The 22438-nt window shown below is 54.5% G+C and overlaps 1 protein-coding gene across 1 annotated transcript in view; it reads left to right on the top strand.

Annotated features, from left to right (window-relative positions):
• VSTM4 (V-set and transmembrane domain containing 4) overlaps positions 1-22438 on the top strand; it is an 86729-nt gene that overhangs the window by 16526 nt on the left and 47765 nt on the right. The window contains exons 3-4 of the mRNA XM_051837553.3: positions 10412-10480; positions 20898-21005. Of these exons, the coding sequence (XP_051693513.3) occupies positions 10412-10480; positions 20898-21005 (177 nt within the window). The remainder of the gene's footprint in view (positions 1-10411; positions 10481-20897; positions 21006-22438) is intronic.

Below are 22438 nucleotides of genomic sequence, written 5' to 3'. Positions count from 1 at the left end.
CATGGATGCAGTGTGGGATGATACAGTCGTGGCAACCAGCAGTTCCATGTCTTTGAACATTCATCAGTTGTTTGTGTTGGGAAACTCCGAATGCCTCTCTTCTGGTTCTTTTCCAAAATGTAACATAACTGGTCACAGTCACCCTACTATACTCTAGAACTGATTTCTCCTGACCTTCTTCTCGCTCCCCTATGTCGCCCCCTTCCTAACCTCTAATGGTCACTACGTCTATGAAATCACATGCATTTGTCTGTCTGTGTCTTCTCTGTGTCTGCCTTATTTCACACAACGTCCATCCATATTGCCGCAAAGGAAGGTATTCCATTATTTTCCATGGCTGAGTAATAGTCCATGTACTATTTTTTAAAAAGGATTTATTTGTTTATTTATTTGAAGGGTATAGTTAAAGAGAGGTTGGGGTAGGGGAGAGTGAGAGAGAGAGAGAGAGAGAGAGAGAGATCTTGCATCTGCTGGTTCACTGCTCAAGTGGCCACAATAGCCAAGGCTGAGCCAGGATAAAGCCAGGAGCTGGGAACTCCATCCTGGTCTCTCACGTGGGTGCAAAGGGCCCAAGAACTGGGGTTTGAATCTAGTATTTCTAAATGGAAGGAAGTTGTGCTTCTTGACCTCTTTGGAATCCCTGCTTATATAAAGTACGTGGTAGCTAATTCACTTTTTGTTTCCAAATGGTTAACTTGTTTTCCCTACATGATCATTGGACCCACAGTATCATCTGTTGAAGAGATACTGTTTCTCTGTCTTGAAATGCTACATTTTTTTATCAGCTAAATTATTATGTTTAAATTTTTAAAAGATTTTTATTTATTTATTTGAGAGGTAGAGTTACAGACAGTGAAAGGGGGAGACAGAGAGAAAGGTCTTCCTTCTGTTAGTTCACTCCCCAGATGGCTGCAACAGCTGGAACTGCGCCAGCGCCAATCCAAAGCCAGGAGCCAGGAGCTTCTTCTGGTCTCCCATGCAGGTGCAGGGGCCCAAGGACTTGGGCCATCTTCTGTTGCTTTCCCAGGGCCACAGCAGAGAGTTGGATTGGAAGAGGAGCAGCCGGGACTAGAACCGGCACCCATATGGGATGCCGGCACTGCAGGCAGAGGCTTAACCTACTGCGCCACAGCGCTGGCCCCATCTGGGCTCACTTTAGAGGATCGATCACGGCACAGGAACTTGACACAGAGGGAACAGCGAAGGCAAAGATGGAGAAGCGGGTTCTTGAAGAGCTGGGCCACGGGACTCTTCCGCTGGACCAGAAACCCTGCTGGAGGCAAAGCGGAAAGAGGGATCTTTGAGTGACGCTGGGTGTTGCATCCCCACCCTGGAGAGGTTTGCAGCGGAAGCCGCGAGGGTCCCTGTTACCTTTGATTTCATTGAATCGTTTCTGGCAATGACATTGAGAAAGCAGCCCGCATCACCCTAACGACCTTCACAGAAAAATGCAAAACTGGGAAATGTTCTGAACACCAGCGAGGAGTGAAACTTAATCAAAATGATTCCGGAGAGGTAGGAGATACGGGCAGGAAATAAGAAAATGAGATTCAGTTTGGAGGAAGGCAGAGTTAATCCACTGGGGCAGGGGGAGGAACGGAGCTCAGGCGCTGTTGGATCAGGGCAGGAAGGCTAGGGAGACAGTGGCCTCGGGTTAGATGCTCCTCTGCCCTGGGCCCCTGCAGCTCAAATGGCCTGTGGTCCTTCCGGCTGTGGACAAATGGGCGTTCCTGGGAAAGACGACGGTCATGGCGTGTGGACCGCCCTGCTGAGAGTGGAATGGGCGCCACACAGTCAGCTTTGGGACGCTCGTTTGCAAACTAGAGAAGAGTGGCTAATGCCGCAAGGAAATGAGCCGCAGCCTTCGGGGGCTGGATCTGATGCTCAAAGAAGCTTGGCTTGGCTCAGTAAAGTGATTGCGCTGTGGAATAGCATCAGCCGGGACGCTCGGCGGTGCGGGGCGCATCCGGTTATCCTTGGGCTTGTGTCTGCGCCTGCTTTCTGTTGCTGTGATGAAATCCCCAGACCGGGGCAACTCTAGAGACCAGGGACATCCAAGGTCATGGCACTGGTGTCTGGCGAGGGCATCTTGCTGTGTCGTACACGGAGGAGGGCGTCACGTGGCCAGACAGAACACAGGTCGAGTACCCCTAACCTGACATCCTGGGGACAGCAGCATTTCCTTATGCAAAAATCTGAAGCCTGCAAGGTCCCTCAAATCCAGAATTTTTGGAGTGAGTTTCAGGTTTCTGAAGGAATTCGCTTTACTTGGCTGCTGGAGATGCAAGGCGACCCTCTGTGTGTCCTCCCCACGGATGCGTCAGGCGTTTGGTTTATACGCTGAGCCCTGTGTCCTCTTGTCCCCAGCAGGCCAGGTCCCCTCTGCCCCCTGTCCCCGTCTCCAGGCCATTACGTGGGGTCCTGTCTCCTGCTCTCTAGGGGAACTCCCTCCCCTCCCTTTGCAGCCTGCATCTTCCCCAAGCTTTGAGAGCCTCCACTCTGCCTTCTCCATGCTGCTTAATGGGCACCTCTGGCCTGGCGCCACCAGGCAATGAGGGTGCTCAGCCAGAGCTCTGCTCCTGGTGGGCGTGGCAGGGCTGGCCCAGCCCCTCAGCCGGGAAGAGGGTCGACCCCTCAAATGCAGACAGCAGTGTTTTGCAAGGAGAGCCTGCAGGGCTCCTAGTCAAGGTTGGTCCCCAGCCCATACATCCTGGGGTCGGTGGTGGCCTTGAGAGGGGCCAGAGTGCAGGGGCTCAGCTTCCCAGCCGGGAGCGTAGAACAGCCATGTCTGCTCTTCCTGCAGTATCCTCCCTTCGCTCCCAGAAACGACTCGCAGGGCTTTTTCTACCCCATTCTGCAAAGCACAGTCTCGGAAGCGATCTGTCACTCTGAGCTCAGACGCATCCCAGACTGTCAGATGGATCCGTCTTCATCACCAGTGAGGATGCTAATAATGGAAGCAGTGTGCAAAGGCCTTTCCCTGGGACCCACCCAGGTAGTGTTTTACCAATCCAGTTGGTACTTAAGATTGCACAGATCAGGTGTGTAAGGGGTGATTGGACAAAGCACATGGTTGAAACTCTCTGTCAGCCTGAAAGGGTGTAGGGGCAAAGCTGAGATTGTAATTTATCATCTGGCTACTTTCCCCCCAAAATGGGAGAGGAATTGCATCATTAGACCCGGAGTTGCTACCACAGGGAACGGATACTTCAAGTTTCAGCGGAAGAAATTAACTAAGTAATTCCTTTTTCTCTGGAGACGTGGAACAGATAATTAGGAATGAGATTTACTGAACATTTAGTGCTGCTGCTTAATTAAGCAGGCACACATCACGGTGTTTAAAGTGTCAACAGGTCCAGACACTCAAAGGGAACAAATTGACAACCAGAGTGTAGTTTAAACATAGCTGAAAACCATTTCTCGTTGTGCCAGTCCTCATGCCAACCACCATGCTCTTGGAAGAATGTAGGAGATTAAATACTTGAACTTGAAAACATGTATGCAGTCCAGTTTTTTTTTTAATTTATTGATTTATTTGAAAGAGTTACAGAGAGAAGGGGAGAGACAGAGAGAGAAAGAGAGAGAGAGAGATCTTCCATCTGCTGGTTCACTCCCCAAATGGCCGCTACAGCAGGGGCTGAGCCAGGCTGAAGCCTGGTGTTTGAAACTCCATCTGAGTCTCCCATGTGGATGGCAGGAGTCCCAGCCCTTGGGCCATCTTCTGCTGCTTTCTCAGGTGCATTAGCAGGGACCTGGATGGGAAGTTGGAGCAGCTGGGACTGCGTGTGGGGATGCCAGTGTCACAGATGTGACATAGGTTGTGCCCCAGTACCAGCCCCGAGGTCCCAGTCCATGCACAAAGAGAGGCCAAGGTAGAAGAGGTTTGATCTCTGCCCTCACAGTTTGGAGGAGGAGCTGTGTGTAGATGTGGGTGTAGACATAACAGACACTATCCAGATAGCAAATAGGAGTGTGACAGGGACACTGATTCAAGGACAAGGGCGCAGTCCTGGGGACATAGGACAAGGTCGCGTGGACGATGTGGGGCTTTGCTTGGAGCACAGGAGGGCTTCAACAGACAGCCATGATCCCTGCCATGTCGGGAGGGAAAGACAGCCGGGGAGAAAGCATGCAAGAGGCAGAACAGGGGTTTACGAACAACTCAATGGAGCTGGATGCACAATAGCTGGTGGCAGAAGCTGGGATGAGCAGTGAGTGACAAGAGGCCAGCTTGGCCAGGTGGACCTGGCCAGGGACTTGGCACCGGGTATGCCCTGCCAGATTCTTTGTCAAGGCACCCTCCTCTGCGACACAGTTCCCAATACACAAGGGCTTCTTGGGTGAAGGAGTGACGGCGTGATCCAGAAACACCCCATGAAAACCCCCACGGGGAGTGGAGGGTGGGTGCTGCGTGCCCCTCCACTGCGGTGTTTCCTGGCCAGGGTCTGGGGACACGAAGCCGGGCCCTGTGCTCATTAGCTGCTTCCCATGACATCACCGGGAGTCTGTCCCGTGTGTCCTTTAGTTTGCTCTTTTGTTTCATGAGCTTTGGTTTCTAGCATCTGTCCAGACTGAAGGCAGCGGGAGAGAGAGGGGTAGACAAAGGAGGGGCCTTGATGCGCCCCAGTGGCTGGTGGGTGCAGGACCCATGGCTCTCTGGGGTCGAAGCTGGCTCCTCTCTGAGTGCCCTGTTCCCGCTACAGAGAGGACTCACAGCTGCATGTTCAACTTTTGTTCACTGAGCGAGGGCAATGACCTTCAGCTTCTGAATTCGGAGCCCAGGTGTGCACTCGGCCGTATTTATTTCAGTATCCTTCCTTCGGCTCACTTCATGCCCACACCCTCTTCTGATCCCTGTGCACACTTCTCTCCTGTTGCTCTTGCCCAAGGAAACAGAGGCGCAGGAGTCTGCTTCCTCCTCCAGCCACAAAGGATGAGGTCCACCCGCCGGGGGGCCGGGACCCCAGACTCGTCTGCCCCTCCCCTTTCAACATCAGAGCTCCTGCTTCCATTCTGACAGGAGCAGAGGCCATGCAGTAAATCCTGACACAGAGCATGCGGCGCCAGGGCCAGGGCATCTGGGGAGAAGTTGGCCTCCCTGGCCTGGCTGGCAGGTGCAAACCGCTGGCCTCTGAGGCTCCGGGTGAAGGAAGCTGGCTGCATAGCGTGGGCCCCTGCCCCCCGGGCCTCTCTTCCCAGCCTGGTAGGAGGTGACGATGTCACAGTCCCAGCACTGCCTTCCCTGTGGGAGGCTTTGACCCACCGGTGTGGAGTCAGTTCACTTCATTCATTCATCCGTTCATTCGTTGGTAGTGAGTTGTAACACAGTCGCTGGTTTCTCAGTCTGGAGCCCAGGACACGTCCATGCTTAGAGATGTCCTGTCCCTTTGAGAAGCACCTGTTCCCGAAAGCTGTGTTTTGGACGTCACACTTCCCCAGCTGAACCTGCCCTTTGCTTCCCTTTTGGCGCTCTAGGGAGGAGCACGTTTGTGGTGAGCTTATGTGTTGTTGTTACGCGTGTTTGCCCTGGGTGGAATGGAAGAGGTCTTGGTGCAGTTTTCAATTCTGGACGCTTCTGTGGACTGGACGGGAGCCGGAGGCTCCGGGTCTGATTCCCCCAGGAAGTGAATCTCCCCCCACACCCCTCCTTGGGCTTGGTCCCCGTCTGTTCTCTCAGGAGGGCCCATGGCAGTGGGTGGTGGTCATACAGTCTCAGGATCTCCAGAGAGGAGCTGATTCTCCCGCAGTCCACAGGCTTCCAGATCTTGGCTGGAGGACACTGTAAGGAGGGCAGCCCCCTCTAGGATCCAGAGCTGTAGACTGCGAGAAGCTCCAAGGCCGGCCCGAGCAGCCACGGCAGCAGCAGGTCAAAGTGCCAATCCCAGTCTCTCCTGCGTTTTTGCTGCTTTTCCCCACCTCCTTACTTCTCTGCACGGTCCCTGCACATCAAATCTTTCCTCCTGGCAGCCTCTTGGGTCCGGAAAAGTTCACTGCATTCGGGATACAACCATAGTTGTAATTGGAGCTGCTGTAATTGTGGGCGTCTTTGTTACATAATAGGGGGTGGGAGGCACAGGTGAACAGGGGAGAGAGATTTCAGGGGGCTGTGGAGTCTTCCCACTTGTGTGGATGATGGTGGGTGGATGAGTCATGGACCACCAGCACCCCTGGCGAAGGGGACATGGAGGAGGAACCTCAGCCCCGCCTCTGCCCTCCGGACGTCAACACAGGGTCTTGGTGTGAAATCACAGCGTGAAACGCGCCCTCCCCAGGGACGTCCATCCGGGGACTCTGTGTGCTGATCAAGGCTCTCGGTTTCTACCCCTCGCAGAGGGATGGTTTCCATGGCCCCATCAAAGAGGCCCTGACAGAGCCTCTTTCTTTCCAGCCTGTTTCCTCCAGACTGGGGCCTGATACCATCGGATTGTCTGGGGAGCCTTGGGCTGCGCCCTTCCTGGCTGTTGGATCCGGCGGCAGTGACGTGCGGACCTCACAGCTTGTCGCTTAGTGGGGAGCACCCAGTGCTGCCCTCCTGGGGCCCAGGGACACCTCACCAGGGGCAGGCAGTTTCTGCCCAGGGGGTGCCGGGTAGCTTCTGAATACTTTTGCTTTCTCTTCTCCGTGTGAGCCATGGAGAACAGCTATACTGAGAAAGGTGCTTTGGCATAGAGGTCAAATTGGGCTTCTCTCTGCCTTTGCAATCACGTGACTTATATGTCCCCTGTCCCACCCCCAGGCCCTGCAGGGGGACCAGAGGCCCCGTACCCCATGCCCCCATACCCCCGTACTCCCAGCAGCTGGGGTGCCCAGGTCTTCCCAAGGAGGTGCATAGCCTCTGCCCCCTTGCAGCTCTTTGCTAGGAGGCCAGTCTCAAAGCACAAGGCAAGACAGAAGCCACACTGCTGTCACCCAGCAGGGAGCTGTGGTCGGAGGCTCAGCCGGATCAGGGTGGTGAGAAGAGGTGGGAGCCTGGTGGTAGGGGTCAGTGAGGGGAGCCAGCTGAAGGCATGGAAACCCCCAACGCCTTCACGATGCATGGGGTCAAGGTTCACTGGACTCACCTGTCTCGGCTGGGCTGCCGTCGGGGGGCGGGACCTGCAGCTCCCCAAGTGTGTGCCGTTGGGGTGGGAAAGGCTTCCCGTTTCTGGAGAGTCCGGGTGTACCACAAGGCATGGCCTGCCCAGTTGAAAGTGGAAAAATTTAGTGATTCTTGCTTAAAAGTCTGCAGCCAGCTGGTGGCTCGGTTCATAGAAAACTGCCATAAATGCTTCCCATGAAGAGATTTGCATTTTATTCCAGGAAGTCTTTGACCAGTGTAGGTTGTCCCTCTTTGCTTGGGCTGGCAGAATGTTTTCTCCCGGTGTTCCATCCTGCGGGGACCTCTTGGCCGCCTTGTCTATAGGGCGACCAATGCAAACGGAGAGCAGCCACGTGCAGGAGGAAATGCATTAATGGAGGGCAATAGTGATGTCACCAGAGCCACTGATGGTCCGGGACAAAGCCCTTGCTGTTGGCCTGGCTTTATCCGACGCTCTATTTCTCTGTAGTCTGGAGCCCAGGCAGGTCTGTTGACAACCTATGTCATGTGCTTTGAGATAGCCCAGGATTAGCGACTGAAACAAGATCCTTATGGCAGAACCTTGGGCAGATTTCTGAAACTCTAGCAGGGTCCACATGGGGATTTTTTTTCTCTTTCTTGCAAGGACAGATAAGATTATGAATGGGCTTGCTTATCATCAGATGCAGCACTTTCCCATACAGATATCCACACTGCGGGGAGAGAGAACGGCTAGGCTAGGCTAGCCGGTGAATTCTTTGCTTGGGTAACGGAAGGGTCAGAACACTATCCGTCAGTTCTCTCGGGCTGAACATCAGCAAGCAGCAGGAGCTGCAGCCCGCCTCCTCTGAGTTTGGAAATCTCTGAGGCTAATTCAGGAGGGAGGTGAGCAGTTTAAGGAGGAGCCGCTCACCGAATGCAAGGATGGTAGGCAGTGCAGGAGGCTCCTGGGGCCCGAGCACCGCCAAGCGCAGTCTCTCACCGCCACCTCCTCTGTGCCTGCTCTGTCTCTGTGTCTGTTCCACTCAACTCTGCTCCAGCTTGGGGTCCTCACCTCCGAATCCAGCGGCTCTTTCAGACCCCAGGCGTACGCCAATCCTAAGTATTCTTTTTCTTTGTTTAAATTTTCAAAGGGGGGGGTGTTGGTGGGCTGTCAGGGGATCAGCTGGGGCAGAGAAAGCTGGGTGTGATGAGCGTGTTGGCTGATGTGTCTTCTGACACTCAAAGGGTCCAGTGTCTAGCAGGAGTTCGTCTCTGGAGGTCTGTGACACAGTTGGGGGGAATACATCTCTCATTCGTTTACCAAGCATGAACACCTGCCGGGCAGTGTCTCGAATGATTGGCAGGCAGAGGCGGATGTGGTTACGGTTTGAAAGAGTCTCGCTTCTATTGGGAATGGCAGGCCGAAGCTCGCCTTCTGAGAACAGCTGGGAAAGCTGAAGAAAAAAAAATCTATCTGTTTTTCTGCTTTCTGAATTAGGTATCTAATTCAGAGCTTCTTGTGTCCACACTCAATGTCTGGCATTCAATTAGAAGAACATAAGGACATCAAACGTTAAAACACACACACACACAGATAAAAGACACAAGTCTATGAGCAATGCGGATATGAACATTATCAGGCATGGAGGTTAAACTACTCATATCAGGGCTGGTGCTGTGGCGTAGAGGGTAAAGCCATTGCCTGCAGTGCCAGCATCCCGTATGGGCACTGGTTCAAGTCCTGGCTGCTCTACTTCCGATCCAGCTCTCTGCCATGGCCTGGGAAAGCAGTAGAAGATGGCCCAAGTGCTTGGGCCCCTGCACCCACATGGGAGACCCAGAAGAAGCTCCTGGCTCCTGGCTTTGGATCAGCCCAGCTCTGGCTCTTGCGACCAATTGGGGAGTGAACCAGCAGATAGAAGACCTCTCTCTCTCTCTGTCTCTCTGCCTCTGCCTCTCTGTAACTCTGCCTTTCAGATAAACAAATAAATCTTTTTAAAAAATACTTTTATCAATATGGTCAACAAATTGGGTGTCAAGTTGGGGAAATTCACTAGAAAATGTTATATATGAGAAAAATTAAATGGGTAATCTGGAACTAAGAAAGGCAATACATGAAAACGAGAGCTTAGTAGAGGGGTAGTAGAGTGGTGGAAAACTCACTGAAATCCGAGACAGTAACAACACGAAGGCCATGGGAGGAGCCATCAACAGAATTGAAGCCCTGGACCGCCCTTGCCATATTCCACACCCGTAGTACTGATTCAACCTCCCAACTTCCTTTTCTTAAAAAAAATTTGAGTCCTAGATTCTTTTTTTCTAGAGCTCTTCAGTCTGGTAAACACGGAACATGCGGCTATTTAAATTTAAATTTAAATGCACTAACAGGAAATAAAGCCGCACACTCAGTTTCTTGGTAACATGAGCCAGGTCTGGCCAGTGGTGGCGCACACAGGCCATTTGCATTATCTCTGGACGATAATCTCATTCCTTGACGCTGTACGTCTTTTGCCAGATTAATTTAGATGTCTATGTTGCTGTTACCTCTGCGTGGAAACTTACAGTGGTTCCAGACTCCTCAATGGGATGCTCAAGGCTTGACGTAGTGTAGCTCAATCCAGTCTCCCTCCCTACCAAAGGCAGGCACCATGGATTTGGTGATAACCACAAACTGAAATAAAAGCCAGACGCTGGGTGCCCGGTTGCTCTGTGGGACTCTAGCACGGACAATGATGCTCAGAGCAGGATGGGGTCAGTTAGGGCTTCAGACTCCTCCCCTAGGCTTTGCTTTTATTTTGTTTTTAAAATTTCTTTCTTATTTTGAAAGGCAGAGAGACAGGGAGACAGGAAGAGATAGAGATAGAGAGAGATAGAGAGATAGAGAGAAATAATCCCATCTGCTATTTCACTCCCAAAATGTCTACAACAGCTGGGGGTAGACCAGTCAAGAGCCAGGAGCTGGGAACTCCATCAGGGTCCCACACGTGGGAGGCAGGGACCTGACTCTTTGAGCCGCCACCTGCTGCTTTCCAGGGTGTGTGTTAGCAGGAAGCTGGAGTCCGGTTCGGAGCCAGGACTGGAACCCAGGCGCCCTGTGGGGAGAGACGTGGGCATAGCAAGTCATGCCTTAACCACCTGCCAAACACGTGCCCCGTTTCCTGGCTTTTCTACTTGGGCAACTTACGTCACCTCTCCTGTGCGCCTGCTTTCTCAGCTGTGAGGGGCAAGGTGGTGTGGCAGTTAAATGGGACTTGGCACATGGGAACATGACCTTGCAGGCTTGCAAACCAGGTGGTGCTCCTCTGGGCTAGAGTGTGGGCCAGGGCCCTGTGCTAACTCCAGCTGATGCTGTGTCATGTCTTTGTCTTACAGTGATCTCCCTCAAAGCTTCTGAAGGCTCATCCTTTGAGGACAAGAAAGAGACCTGGGCGTTTTTTGAAGGTAAAGCTTTGTGCGTTTCCTGATGATAAGCTACGGCTCACTGTTTCCTAACAGCAATGGAGTGAAATCAGAAAACAGGACCCTACCGTCTTGGTTTTGCTGGGACATCGAATTGTTGTCTTGGCCTAAGCTTCTCCAAGAGCGAGACAGGAATGCTGAGTCTTAGTCTAATAGCACAGAGGGCGAGGGTGGCAGTCTGTGACGTCTGTCTGTTGTTTCCCCCAGAACTCCTGCTCCTGGGTGAGATGCGGGGGGATCTTCGAGTGATACAAAGATGAGACAGACAGCTACCCTGACAATGTTTTATTTCTTTTTAAAAAATATTTATTTTATTTATTGTGAAAGATGGAGTTACAGAGGTAGAGACAGAGAGAGAAGTCTTCCATCAGCTGGTTCACTCCCCAGATGACCGCAGGGAGCTGTGCCGATCCGAAGTCAGGAACCAGTAGCTTCTTCTGGGTCTCCCACATGGGTGCAGGGGCCCAAGGACTTGGTCCATCTTCTACTGCTTTCCCAGGCCACAGCAGAGAGCTGGATTGGAGGAGGAGTAGCTGGGACTAGAACCGGCGCCCATATGGGATGCCAGTGCTTCATGCCAGGGTGTTAACCTGGTGCGCCACAGCGCTGGCCCAGACAACGTTTTATTTCAAATTGCTTAAGGAGTTTGGAGGTTTGGGGAAAACCTTAAGTTGGAGCTTTTCAACCCCTGTTAGAATTCATGGGCAGTTTTAAGAACACTCATGCCTGGACCACATCTCTAGAGATTCTGCCTTGGTTGGAACTCGTTGAACGCTCCTTTGGGGATTCCGGGGAGCAGCCAGGCTAAGGCCCCAGTCATGGTCTGAGACGGGCAGCAGCAGCAGCATTCAGGGTGCCCGTTACCAATGCCCATTGTCGGGCCGCCCCGTGTCTCGCAGAATCTGCAGCTCTGGGGCTGGCGCCTGGTGATCTGAGCTTTTACATGACCTCCGGTGATGCAGCTGCACACTCAGGTTTGAGCCTTAGAGCAGGGGTCCTTTATTTATTTACTTGAAAGGCAGAGGGGCAGAAAGAGAGGGAGAGGCAGAGAGAGAGAGAGAGAGAGAGGAGATCCCATATGCATTGGTTACTCCCCAAATGCCTACAGTGGCCAAACCCAAGCCAGGAGCAGGTAACTCAACCCCCGCCTCCCATGTGGGTGGCAGGGACCCAGTTACTTGACCTGTCACCTGGGAGGGTGCACATTAGCAGGAAGCTGGACTTAGGAGCGGAGCTGGGACTCACACCCAGGCACTTTGATGTGGAATGCATGCAAGCGTCTTAACTGGCATCTGAAGCTTTGCTGTTTTTCAATTAAATTTTTTTTTTTGGTATTGGTGACCCTGTCCTAGTAAAATAGCCACCAGCTTCCCCCCTTGATGCCTCATTCAGGGACTGCCTGGCCGAGTGCCAAGGGGTGGAGGTGACTTTGTCCCTTTACAGCGATGGGTTAGAAAAAGCTTTCCTTCCTTGTTGCTACTTAGTAAAATTGAGACAACCTGATTGATTCCTTTTTTTATTTTTTAAGATCCGTTCAGTTATTTAAGAGGCTGAGCCACAGATGGCGGGGGGGGGGAGAGAGAGAGAGAGGTTTTTCATCCACTGGTTCATTCCCCAAATGGCTGCATTGGCAGGAGCTGGGCTGATCTGAAGCCAGGAGCCTGGAGCTTCTTCTGGGTCTCCCACGTGGGTGCAGGGGTCCAAGCACTCGGACCATCCTCCACTGCCCTCCCAGGCCACAGCAGAGAGCTGGATTGGAAGTGGAGCAGCTGTGCCCACATGTGATGCCAATGCCCCAGGCGGAGGCCCACTGTGCCACACCTCCAGTCCCCTGATTGATTCTTATAGCTGGTTTTGGAGCTGTCCTGTGGCCAGGCACTGTGATGCAGTGGGCTGTGTAGGTAAGCTGGGAGTCACTGGGTTGTAAAAACAGGAGCCCTACTTAGTACCAGTCATCCAAGACCCTCCTGGGGGTGCACCGGGCTGCACCCCAAGATTCTGATGATTCCATTAGGAAGGGACCAGGGGGTTTCCCGTTTCTCAGGCTCTCACCTGCTGCTGCCACGAGTGGGCTGTGTTCCAAAAACACCTCCAGGTGCGACTTGGGTGGGCTCTTAGGGTGCCCCCCGAGGATCCATGTGCTGGGAGCTTGGTCTCTGTGTGGGGATGCGGGAGGAGGTGGGCCCTGGTGAGAGGTCCTAGGTCCCTCAGGGCACTGCCCTTGGACAGGACTAAGGCAGTTCTCGTGGGGCCCCGTGAGCTCTCACGAGAGGGGTTTCAGCAAAGAGCAGACCCAGCCACTGCCCAGCCTCGCCACTATGATGCCTCCTGCTACGAGCCCCTTGTCTAGGGCCAGACTGATGCTGGCACCATGCCCTTGAACCTGCAAGAGCAAAATAGACCTCTTTTTTATATAAATAAAAAGTGGCCCAGCCTGGGGTGTTTCCTTGCAGTGAACGACATCAGGGAGCAACACACTGTGGCGATTTGTTTGGAAGGAGGGTGGCGCTCAGTCTGAGCCCCCCAAACACCTCGTGTCTGTGATTCACGCCCAGCTGAGAAGATCAGGCTCGCTCCCGACCTGTCCACACAGAATGTCCAGCCCAACTTCGGTCTCATCTTAATGGAGAGTCAGCTCGCGCCCGAAGAGCACAGCTGACTTCCGGCTCTGTAATGCCTGCCCCAGGGTAGCTGGGGTTTCCTAGTGGCTCTTTTTGCTTGCACGTTTTGTTTTGTTTTGTTTTTAACCCAGCTGCAGCTTGAGCGAGGTCAAGGGTGCACTGTCCCCGGCCTTTTGCCCTTTTGTCCCTGGCTCAGAGAACTACAGTAGGGACTGCAGACCATGTCCATCCCCGTGGGGCTCAGCTTGGCCTGGCTGTGTGCCACACACACACACACACACACACACACAGCCGTTGATTGTCAGACCTCGTGATGAGATGCTGCAGTGAGTTAAACTCCCTCGGGGCTATCACTTAAGTATTTGGCCTCAAGCAAGATAGCTTTGCAGGCTGCATTAAAAAAATATAGTAGATGAACGCGGAGTGCTTTTTTTTTTTTCCTTCCAGAACTGAGACCTCCTGGACTTTTGTATTTTCCCTGGAAATGTGGAAACTGACGTTGGCAGTTCTGAATCAGTGGTGTAGGGAGACAGGGGTTCCTTGATGGCTGGCGCTGGGGATGGTTGGGGTGCTGTGTGTCAAGGCATTCCTGAATACCCGCGCTGGGTTGCCAGGATGGAGTGCTGTTTCCCTCTCGCACACTGGAACGGTGAGAGCTGGCACCCCAACACTGTCCCTGCTTGTCCTGGCCTGACCGTGGTGTGGGTAACCACTGTGGCTTCCTGCCCACCACCCACACGGCAGTCTGAACATTCTGTTGGTGACTTAGGGAGGCCAGTGGCTAAAGATCAGACGGCATGCAGGTGAGGGGCCGGCGTTGTGGTGCAGCAGGTTCAGCTGCAGTGGGCGACTCCGGCATCCGATATCAAAGCTCTGGTTTGAGTCCCGGCTGCTTCACTTCCGATCCAGCTCCCTGCTGATGTACCTCGGAAGGCAACACAAGATGGCCCATGTACTTGGGCCCCTGCCACTCACTTAGGGGAACAGGATGGAGTTCTAGGCTCCTGGCTTCCACCCGGCCCAGTGCCCGGCCATGGTGACCATCTGGGGAGTGAAGCAGCAGATGGGAGATCTCTCTCTCTCTCTCTCTTTCTCTCTCTCTCTGTGTGTGTGTGTGTGTGTGCTCTTCTCTCTCTGTCACTCTGCCTTTCAAATAAATAAAATAAAATCTTTTTAAAAAAGAAGAAAGAAAAAACCCTGCAAATGCATTCAGAGAATAAGCACAGTTTTTATAGTTCTTGTGAGTGTGTGGGTGCACTTGGTATATGAAAAGCGAATTCCAGATTGGGTGAAGTGCATTTGCTGAATTCAGGCCACGTTGGGCCCTGCCTTCAGACAAGTGTTACTTGACCTGGTCTGAGCTTCGAAACCTTGGGGCCAGCACTTAGAATTTGGAGAGATGTCTACATGGACAGTTAGAGAATCAGTCAGCCGACAGGGCATCACTGGACCTCATTCTGGCTGGGGTGCAGTCCCCCTGTTGCTGAGGCATGGCCCAACTTTGCTGCCTGTGACACCAGCATCCTGAATGGGCACCGATTCCAGACCCGGCTGCTCCACTTCCGTTCCAGTTCCTAGGTTAATGCGCCACCCACACCTGCACACTTACAAGTCCTTGGGCCCCTGCACCCTCATGGAAGCCCCAAGGGAAGCTTCTGGATCCTGGTTCTGGATCGTACCAGCTTTGGCTGTTGCAGTCATTTGGGGAGTGAACCAGCAGATGGAAAAACCTCTCTCTTCTTCCCTCTGTAACTCTACCTTTCAGATAAATAAAAAAAAAATCTTAAATAAAAATAAATAGATTTTTAAAGAAGCCTTTTTATTTATTTGAAAGCCAGAGTTATATATATAGAGAGAGATTGAGATTGAGATCTTCCATCAGTGGGTTCACTCCCCAAGTGGCCACAACAGCCAGGGCTGGGCAAGGAAGAATCCTTGAACTCCATCCACATGGGTGGCAGGGGCCCACGTACTTGGGCCATCATCTGCTGCTTTCCCAGAGCAGGGGTGAGCTGAGCCGTGGACCAGGCTGACTCTGCCCCCCTGCCCCGGGGTGCAGTTAAGAGGACAAGCGCCTTGCCATGCCAAGGAGGCCTCCGAAGCCAAGTGGCCCTGCCTGTTGGCCCTCGAGGGGCCCACGGCTCCGGAATCCCCTCGTGTCCGCTGGCCACATGTGCTGCCGAGCGGCTCCACAGTCCTGTCCCCACAGTGCTTGCCACAACAGCATGTGGATCCAGGACTGGCCACATGGTCACCACATTCCCTGGCTCGCCCCACGTCCTGGCATCCAGCGGTGAACCCTGCCTGTGACTCCGCCAGGTCGTGTCCTGCCCGGGATCCACGAGTCCCGCGGCTGAGTTTCATGCCTGTCCTGCCTCTGACCAGTCACGGGCTTCTCCATGCTGTTGCCCCACCCAGCCCACCCCTCGGCGGGGCAGGCGATCCCACAGGAGTCCGGTGTTGCCTCCATGCCTCCATGTCCCTGAGCTGGCTTCTGTCTCATCCGCCTGTGCCAGAGGACTTTCTCCTGGGACCTTGCGAGGAGCGTCCCAGGGTGTGGTTTGCAGCAGCACCTGGTCTGTTGAGGAATCCTCCTTATGGTGTTTCACTCTTGGCTTCTAGAACCTTCTCTCAGTTCTTCTCTGGCTGCCCTTGTAGGAGGCCCCCGCCCCTGAAATGTGGGTGCAGGAGCTCCTTTCCCTGCCTCCTTGGCTGCAGCTGTCCCTCGGTATGCCTCGGGAATGGTTCCAGGACCCTCCCCGTGGGCACCTACATCCGAGATACTCCGGTCTCTTCTATACAGGGGCGTAGTATTTGCCTGCAACCTCCACAACCCTCCTGTATATTTCAGATCATCTCTAGACAGCTCGGCATGCAGACTGCCGCGTGAGCGCTGGGCAGTTGCTACGCTGCATTGTTCAGGGAGTGTTGACAATGAAGTCTGTACGTGTTCGGCACAGATGCTGCTTTCTTCTAGGATTTCTGAATCGGGATGCGTTTGATCAGTGCATGGGAGGGGGCAAGGGTGTTTGATTTCCAGTTCAGACCTGGAGTTGCCCTGAACAGAGACTTACTCAAGCAAATGCAGGCAGACACAGTGACTGGCTCCAGCGGCACATGAAGATCTTGTGAACCTGGGGATGGAGGCTACGCCGGGCCAGGATTCCGGGCAGGGGGCGGGAGGGGTGGCGATGGAAGACCCCAGATGTCTGACTCTGCCCTGCTCCTTCCCTCTCATTGATCACAAGCCAACCCCGCTTCCTCAGGCTCCTGGCGGAGGGCAGCTGCCCCACCCCTGCAGCTTTCCCCAGCCCCACTTCCTCAGGCTCCTGGCGGAGGGCAGCTGCCTCCACCCCTGCAGCTTTTCTCCAGCCCCTCTTCCTCAGGCTCCTGGTGCAGGGTAGCTGCCCCCACCCCTGCAGCCTTTCTCCAGACCCGCTTCCTCAGGCTCCTGGCGGAGGGCAGTTGCCCCCACCCCTGCAGCCTTTCTCCAGCCCCGCTTCCTCAGGCTCCTGGCGGAGGGCAGCTGCCCCCACCCCTGCAGCTTTCCCCAGCCCCTCTTCCTCAGGCTCCTGGCGGAGGGCAGCTGCCCCCACCCCTGCAGCTTTCCCCAGCCCCTCTTCCTCAGGCTCCTGGCGGAGGGCAGCTGCCCCCACCCCTGTAGCCTTTCCCAGCCCCACTTCCTCAGGCTCCTGGCGGAGGGCAGCTCCCCCCACCCCTGCAGCTCTCCCCAGCCCCGCTTCCTCAGGCTCCTGGCGGAGGGCAGCTGCCCCCACCCCTGCAGCTTTCCCCAGCCCTGCTTCCTCAGGCTCCTGGCGGAGGGCAGCTGCCCCCACCCCTGCAGCTTTTCTCCAGCCCCTCTTCCTCAGGCTCCTGGCGGAGGGCAGCTGCCCCCACCCCTGCAGCTTTCCCCAGCCCCGCTTCCTCAGGCTCCTGGCAGAGGGCAGCTGCCCCCACCCCTGCAGCCTTTCTCCAGCCCCGCTTCCTCAGGCTCCTGGCGAAGGGCAGCTCCCCCCACCCCTGCAACTCTCCCCAGCCCCGCTTCCTCAGGCTCCTGGCGGAGGGCAGCTGCCCCCACCCCTGCAGCTCTCCCCAGCCCCGCTTCCTCAGGCTCCTGGCGGAGGGCAGCTGCCCCCACCCCTGCAGCTCTCCCCAACTGAAGCACTCAGCTAACTGCTTCTGCACCTCCCCAGGGCTTTGCCGAGGTGCGTTCTTGCTGACCCAGCAGTCCGACTCCCAGGAGCTTGAACTTAGGGCCATCCTGCGAGAGATGCAGTAAGGAGCAAGCTTCCAAGGGCTCATCCTAGGATCGCTCTTCCTGGGGCACGGGCAGGACACCGGGGTTGGCCAGCAGGAGAGCTCGTTCAGTGACTGGTGCTGGCTTAGCGTGTGGTCATCTTTTTCAAAGACAGTCAGACTCATCCATTGCAAAGAGCTTACTGCGGGAATGCGGTAACGAAAGAGCGAGATGGCCCATGCAATCTCAAGGTGGACACATCCGTGTCTTAGCCTACCTTCTCTCGCCAATGCCTGGGACTGGGGTGTTCAGGAAGGACAGGAAGTTGGTTTAGTTCACGGCTGTACAGAGTGGAAGCCCAGTTGCCTCATAACATGGCAGCAAAGTTTAGGGCAAGTGGCCCCTGCAGAAGCGGCAAAGCACAAGAGGCTGGCCGTGGTGATGCTGTGGTGACCGGTCCAGTTCCATGAGAGCAAGACACGGCCCTTCGAGAAAAGCACGCATCTGGCTTATCCATCTCGCCACGTTTTAAGGCCCCTACCTCCCAACAATCCCCGCGATGACAGTCACATGTCAACCCTATTCAAGCCACAGCAGCAGGCCTGTGTACAAACGGACTTCCCAGAGCTCACGGGAAGATAAAATTCCAAACGTACGTTTGTGATGTTTGAAATCCACACACCGTTTTTCTCATAGTAGACGTTGTTCGTGAACTTCTTGAAGGCATCTCGTGTCACTCACAGACTGCAGCAAACGTTAGCAGGTGGATGGGGTGGCTGAGGGCCGGTGGCTTCCTCCGCTAGGCGCTATTGCTTTTGTGCTATTTTGCATCAGCGCGGTGTCCTGGAGCTCACAGAAGCCCCATCCTTGCCTCCCCACCCTGGGCTGAGTCCCCGACACGGCCTGCCTGTGTGTTCCTGGTTTAGGGCATCCGTTCCTCCTGCTGCAGTTTCTATGTAGTCCTTACAAAGGAGACCTCTGTGTGCTCGTCTATTTTTTTTTTTTAAGATTTATTTATTTTATTTGAAAGTCAGAGTTACACAGAGAGAGAAGGAGAGGCAGAGAGAGAGAGAGAGAGAGAGAGAGAGAGAGAGAGGTCCTCCATCCAATGGTTCACTCCCCAATTGGCTGCAATGGCCGGAGCTGCGCTGATCCAAAGCCAGGAGCTTCCTCCGGGTCTCCCACACGGGTGCAGGGGCCAAGGACTTGGGCCATCTTCTACTGCTTTCCCAGGCCACAGCAGAGAGCTGGATCAGAAGTGGAGCAGCCGGGACTCAAACTGGTGCCCACATGGGAAGCTGGCACTGCAGGCGGCGTCTTTACCCACAACACCACAGCACCAGCCCCCGTCCGTCTATTTCGTACAAGAGGAGTGAACTGAACCTGATTCATAATAAATGTCGGCTGGCTGAAGAAACTGCGTTGTTTTGGATGAGTTCAAGCATTCGCTAAGTTCAGACATCTGTAGCGTTTTGCTTCATAGGAGTGAGAATAATGTTTTGGCTTCCCTCTCCCATTTCTGGCCTCTCCTGGATCAGATGGACGGGAATTTAAGAAACACAAAGAGAGGAATTTGATCTAACTCTTGAGACTTAAAAACTCCTTAAGGTTATTTGTAGATTAACATTGATTTCTAGGCAATCATACACAGGGACCCACTGTAATCGTTTGTACATTTTCTCCCAATGACAGCAGCTTGCGCAACTGCCAGGCAGTCACAGATGGGGTGCTGACGTGGGTACAGCCAACGAGCAGAACTTCCCAGCCCCACAAGGAGGCCCCCAGCTCTCCTACCCCAGCCTTCGGCAGCCACTAATCTGGTCTTCATTTCTAGAACTTTCTCCTTCCAAAATTGAAAAAAAAAAGTCACATAAATGACATTATGCTAGCAGTATGTATTTTTTTTTTTTTCACTCAACATAGTTCCTAGGAGATTCTTCCAGGTTGTGGCTGGTGTCGGTTGCCTGCTGTCTTTACGGCTGAGGGGGCAGCCTGTGGTGTGGGTGCACCAGGCTTTGTTAAGCCTTCACCTATTGAAGGACATGTCACGGATACAACTGCTGTAAACATGCATGTGTCTGGGCATGAGCCTACCTTGCCGTTGCTTTGGAACAAACGCCTTAAGTGCTGGGTTGAACGGTAATCTCAAGTGTATCTTGTAAGAAATTGCCAACCTGTTTTCCGTAGTGGCTGTGCCATCAGCCGTATCTGAGTGATGGCAGCGCCTGGTGTTACCACGATTTTCCATTTTCAGCATCCTGAACGGTGTGTGGGTATGTGGGCGCATCTCACTGCGGTCACGTGTCACGTTTCTTCAATGGCTGCGGAAGTCGGGCTTTTTCTCATGGGCTCACCTGGCACCCGGGTCTTGTCTTTGATGTGATGTCTCTGTAGACCTTACCCATGTTCCTCGTTGCGTTGTGTGCTTGCCTGTTTGCTGTTGCGTTTTGAAAGTTCTTTATATTCGACCCGCTGGTGTTCTCTGGGGCAAGTGGTTGCAGATACGTTCTCCTGGTCTACAGCTTGACTCTTTCATTCTCTACACAGGGTCGCCAGCTGCTCTTGCTTTGGATGAAATCACAGTTACCAAGGATGACTCTAGGGTCGCCTCACAAACCCTTGCCTCATCTGGGATCCCAAAGCTTGCTCTCTCATCTCTTTTCTTTTTTTTTAAATTTTTTTAATTTTATTTTTGACAGGCAGAGTGGACAGTGAGAGAGAGAGACAGAGAGAAAGGTCTTCCTTTTGCCGTTGGTTCACCCTCCAATGGCCGGCACGCTGCAGCGGTCGCACCACGCTGATCCGATGGCAGAAGCCAGGTGCTTCTCCTGGTCTCCCATGGGGTGCAGGGCCCAAGCACCTGGGCCATCCTCCACTGCACTCCCTGGCCACAGCAGAGAGCTGGCCTGGAAGAGGGGCAACCGGGACAGAATCCGGCGCCCTGACTGGGACTAGAACCCGGTGTGCCGGCGCCGCAAGGCAGAGGATTAGCCTAGTGAACCGTGGTGCTGGCCTCATCTCTTTTCTAAAAATTATTAGTTTACATGTTACATTCAGGCTTCCGGTTCATTTGGTGTTGATTTTTATAGCAAATGTGGGATCTGATTCAAATTTAGTTTTTAGTTTTTGCCAGTGGAAATCCAATGACTCCAGGACTATTTATTAACTTTTTACTGTTATTCATAAATTCATTTGCAAGGCTGAGTGAGAGCGAGAGCGAGAGAGAGAGGAGACAGTGCTCAGATCCACTGGTTCGCTCCCCAAATGCCCACAATGGCTGGGGTGGGTTGGTCACAGCCAGAAGCTCCTTCTGGGTCTCCCCCTGCAGTGGCAGGAACTCCGTCCCTTGCGGCAGGGTCTGCATTAGCAGGGAGCTGGAGTCAGGCGCAGAGCTGGGGACTGAACCCGTGCACTGCCAAGTGGGACGCAGGCACTGAACCGCCCAGGCCAAACGCCCAGGGCAGGATCGCGGTCACTGGGGTGTCCGTGTCTCGGCTGCTGGGTGGTGACGACCCCCCTCCCCCGTGTGCCTGCCTTCCAGATCTGTACATGTACGCCGTCCTCGTGTGCTGCGTGGGCATCCTCAGCGTCCTGCTCTTCACCGTGGTCATCCTCTGCCAGTCCCTGTTCAGCAAGAGGAGATCCAGAGGTAAGAAGACACTGGGGTCCCAGAGCACAGGGCGGCCGCCGTGGTGGGGGGGTGCGGCAGCCGCAGGGCCACGTGCCCGCCGTGCCGCAGGAGGTGAGTTTCCGCCAATGGCTGCTGAACTAAGCGGTGACGTCATGCAGGCTCCCCTCCCCCCACCCATCCTTTCCTGCCTTGGTTTCGGGGCGCCTTCTGCTCTCGTTCTCACCAGGCTGTGCCATCGCATGAGCCTGCGCGTGAGTTTGGGAGGCTGGGTTTGGGGAGCAGGTCCTGAACTGGGGGCTTGGCACCCCCTCCCTTAGAAGGCTCGTGCTGTGACGGCCACCTGTCCCAGTCTCCCTTCTCCCAGCCCGAGCGTCCGTTTCTGTCCCCTTTCTTGTCGATGTCTGTGTCTCCCTTGATTCCGTCCCCAGCGCGTTCTCGCCTTGAGCCGCTGTTGCTCTTGGGAATTCCAGTACTCATGATCTCACCTCCCCGTGACTGGATCCCGCCTCCTGCTTCCTCCCGAGTCCCCACCTCTCCCGGAGCCCTGATTTCCCACGTCCGGCAGCTCCTCAACAGACAAGGATGCTGTCACTCCCAGGGGTGACCGGGCTCTGGAATCTGCCCAACCCCACAGTTCCAATGGCCACTCCCCCTCGCTGACCGGCTGCTGCCTGCCCGCTGGGCCGCCCTGGCCTCATCCAAGACACGGGGGAGGCGGAGTGTGCGTCTCCTCGGATTGCTGGGAGGATTCAGGAAAGACGGGAAAGAGAGGTGTTCAACCCTCTTAGCACATTAGGTCCCAGCAAGGGCCCTGCGATGCTGACGACAGGTGGTTATGATTAGCCAGGATAACAGTCAGTGTTAGCCCAAGGTTGTAATGCTGAGAAGTGTTGGATTGCGTCCTCGCGGCTTGTGGGGACCCTCAGACAGGGAACCGTGTCAGCACTCTTTCTGGAGGGGACTGTCCCCGGAAGTGGGGGCGCAGTGGAGGGAACTGGGGGCACCCACAGGAAGCTGTCTGACCTCACACCCTAGGGGACTCGGGCAGGAGGAGTCCCTGGGGCTTCTGAGAGCTGTTGGGACGTGGCCCTCCCCGGAGGGACTCAGCCAGTGACAAAACCAGGAGGCAGCTGGGAGGGAGCTGGGAGCCTGCAGTCCTCAGCCTTTCTCTTCCCCCTCTGGGTGCAGCTGACCGGAAGCCAGAATGCAGAATGCAGGGGTGGACGAAGGTACAGAGGCCAGCCTCCAGGCACCCCTGCAGTGTAGACAAGGGTGGATTGGGGTCAGCGGGGGGCAACTGAGAACACAGCTCCTTGGTGGTGACATTCGGGCTGCAGCCTTGTGTGTGTGTGTGTGTGCGTGTGTGTGCGTGTGTGTGCGCCCAGATGTGTGTGTGCTGGTGTGTGCCTGTGTGTCTGTATTTGTGTCTGTGCGTGTGCCGTCCTCCAGTG

This window comes from Oryctolagus cuniculus, chromosome 15 (genome assembly GCF_051225735.1).
Source record: "Oryctolagus cuniculus isolate XC-2025 breed Fujian yellow rabbit chromosome 15, ASM5122573v1, whole genome shotgun sequence".
Taxonomy (NCBI): domain Eukaryota; kingdom Metazoa; phylum Chordata; class Mammalia; order Lagomorpha; family Leporidae; genus Oryctolagus; species Oryctolagus cuniculus.
Note: the sequence above shows the minus strand (reverse complement) of the source record. Positions and strands in the feature narration are given on the sequence as shown.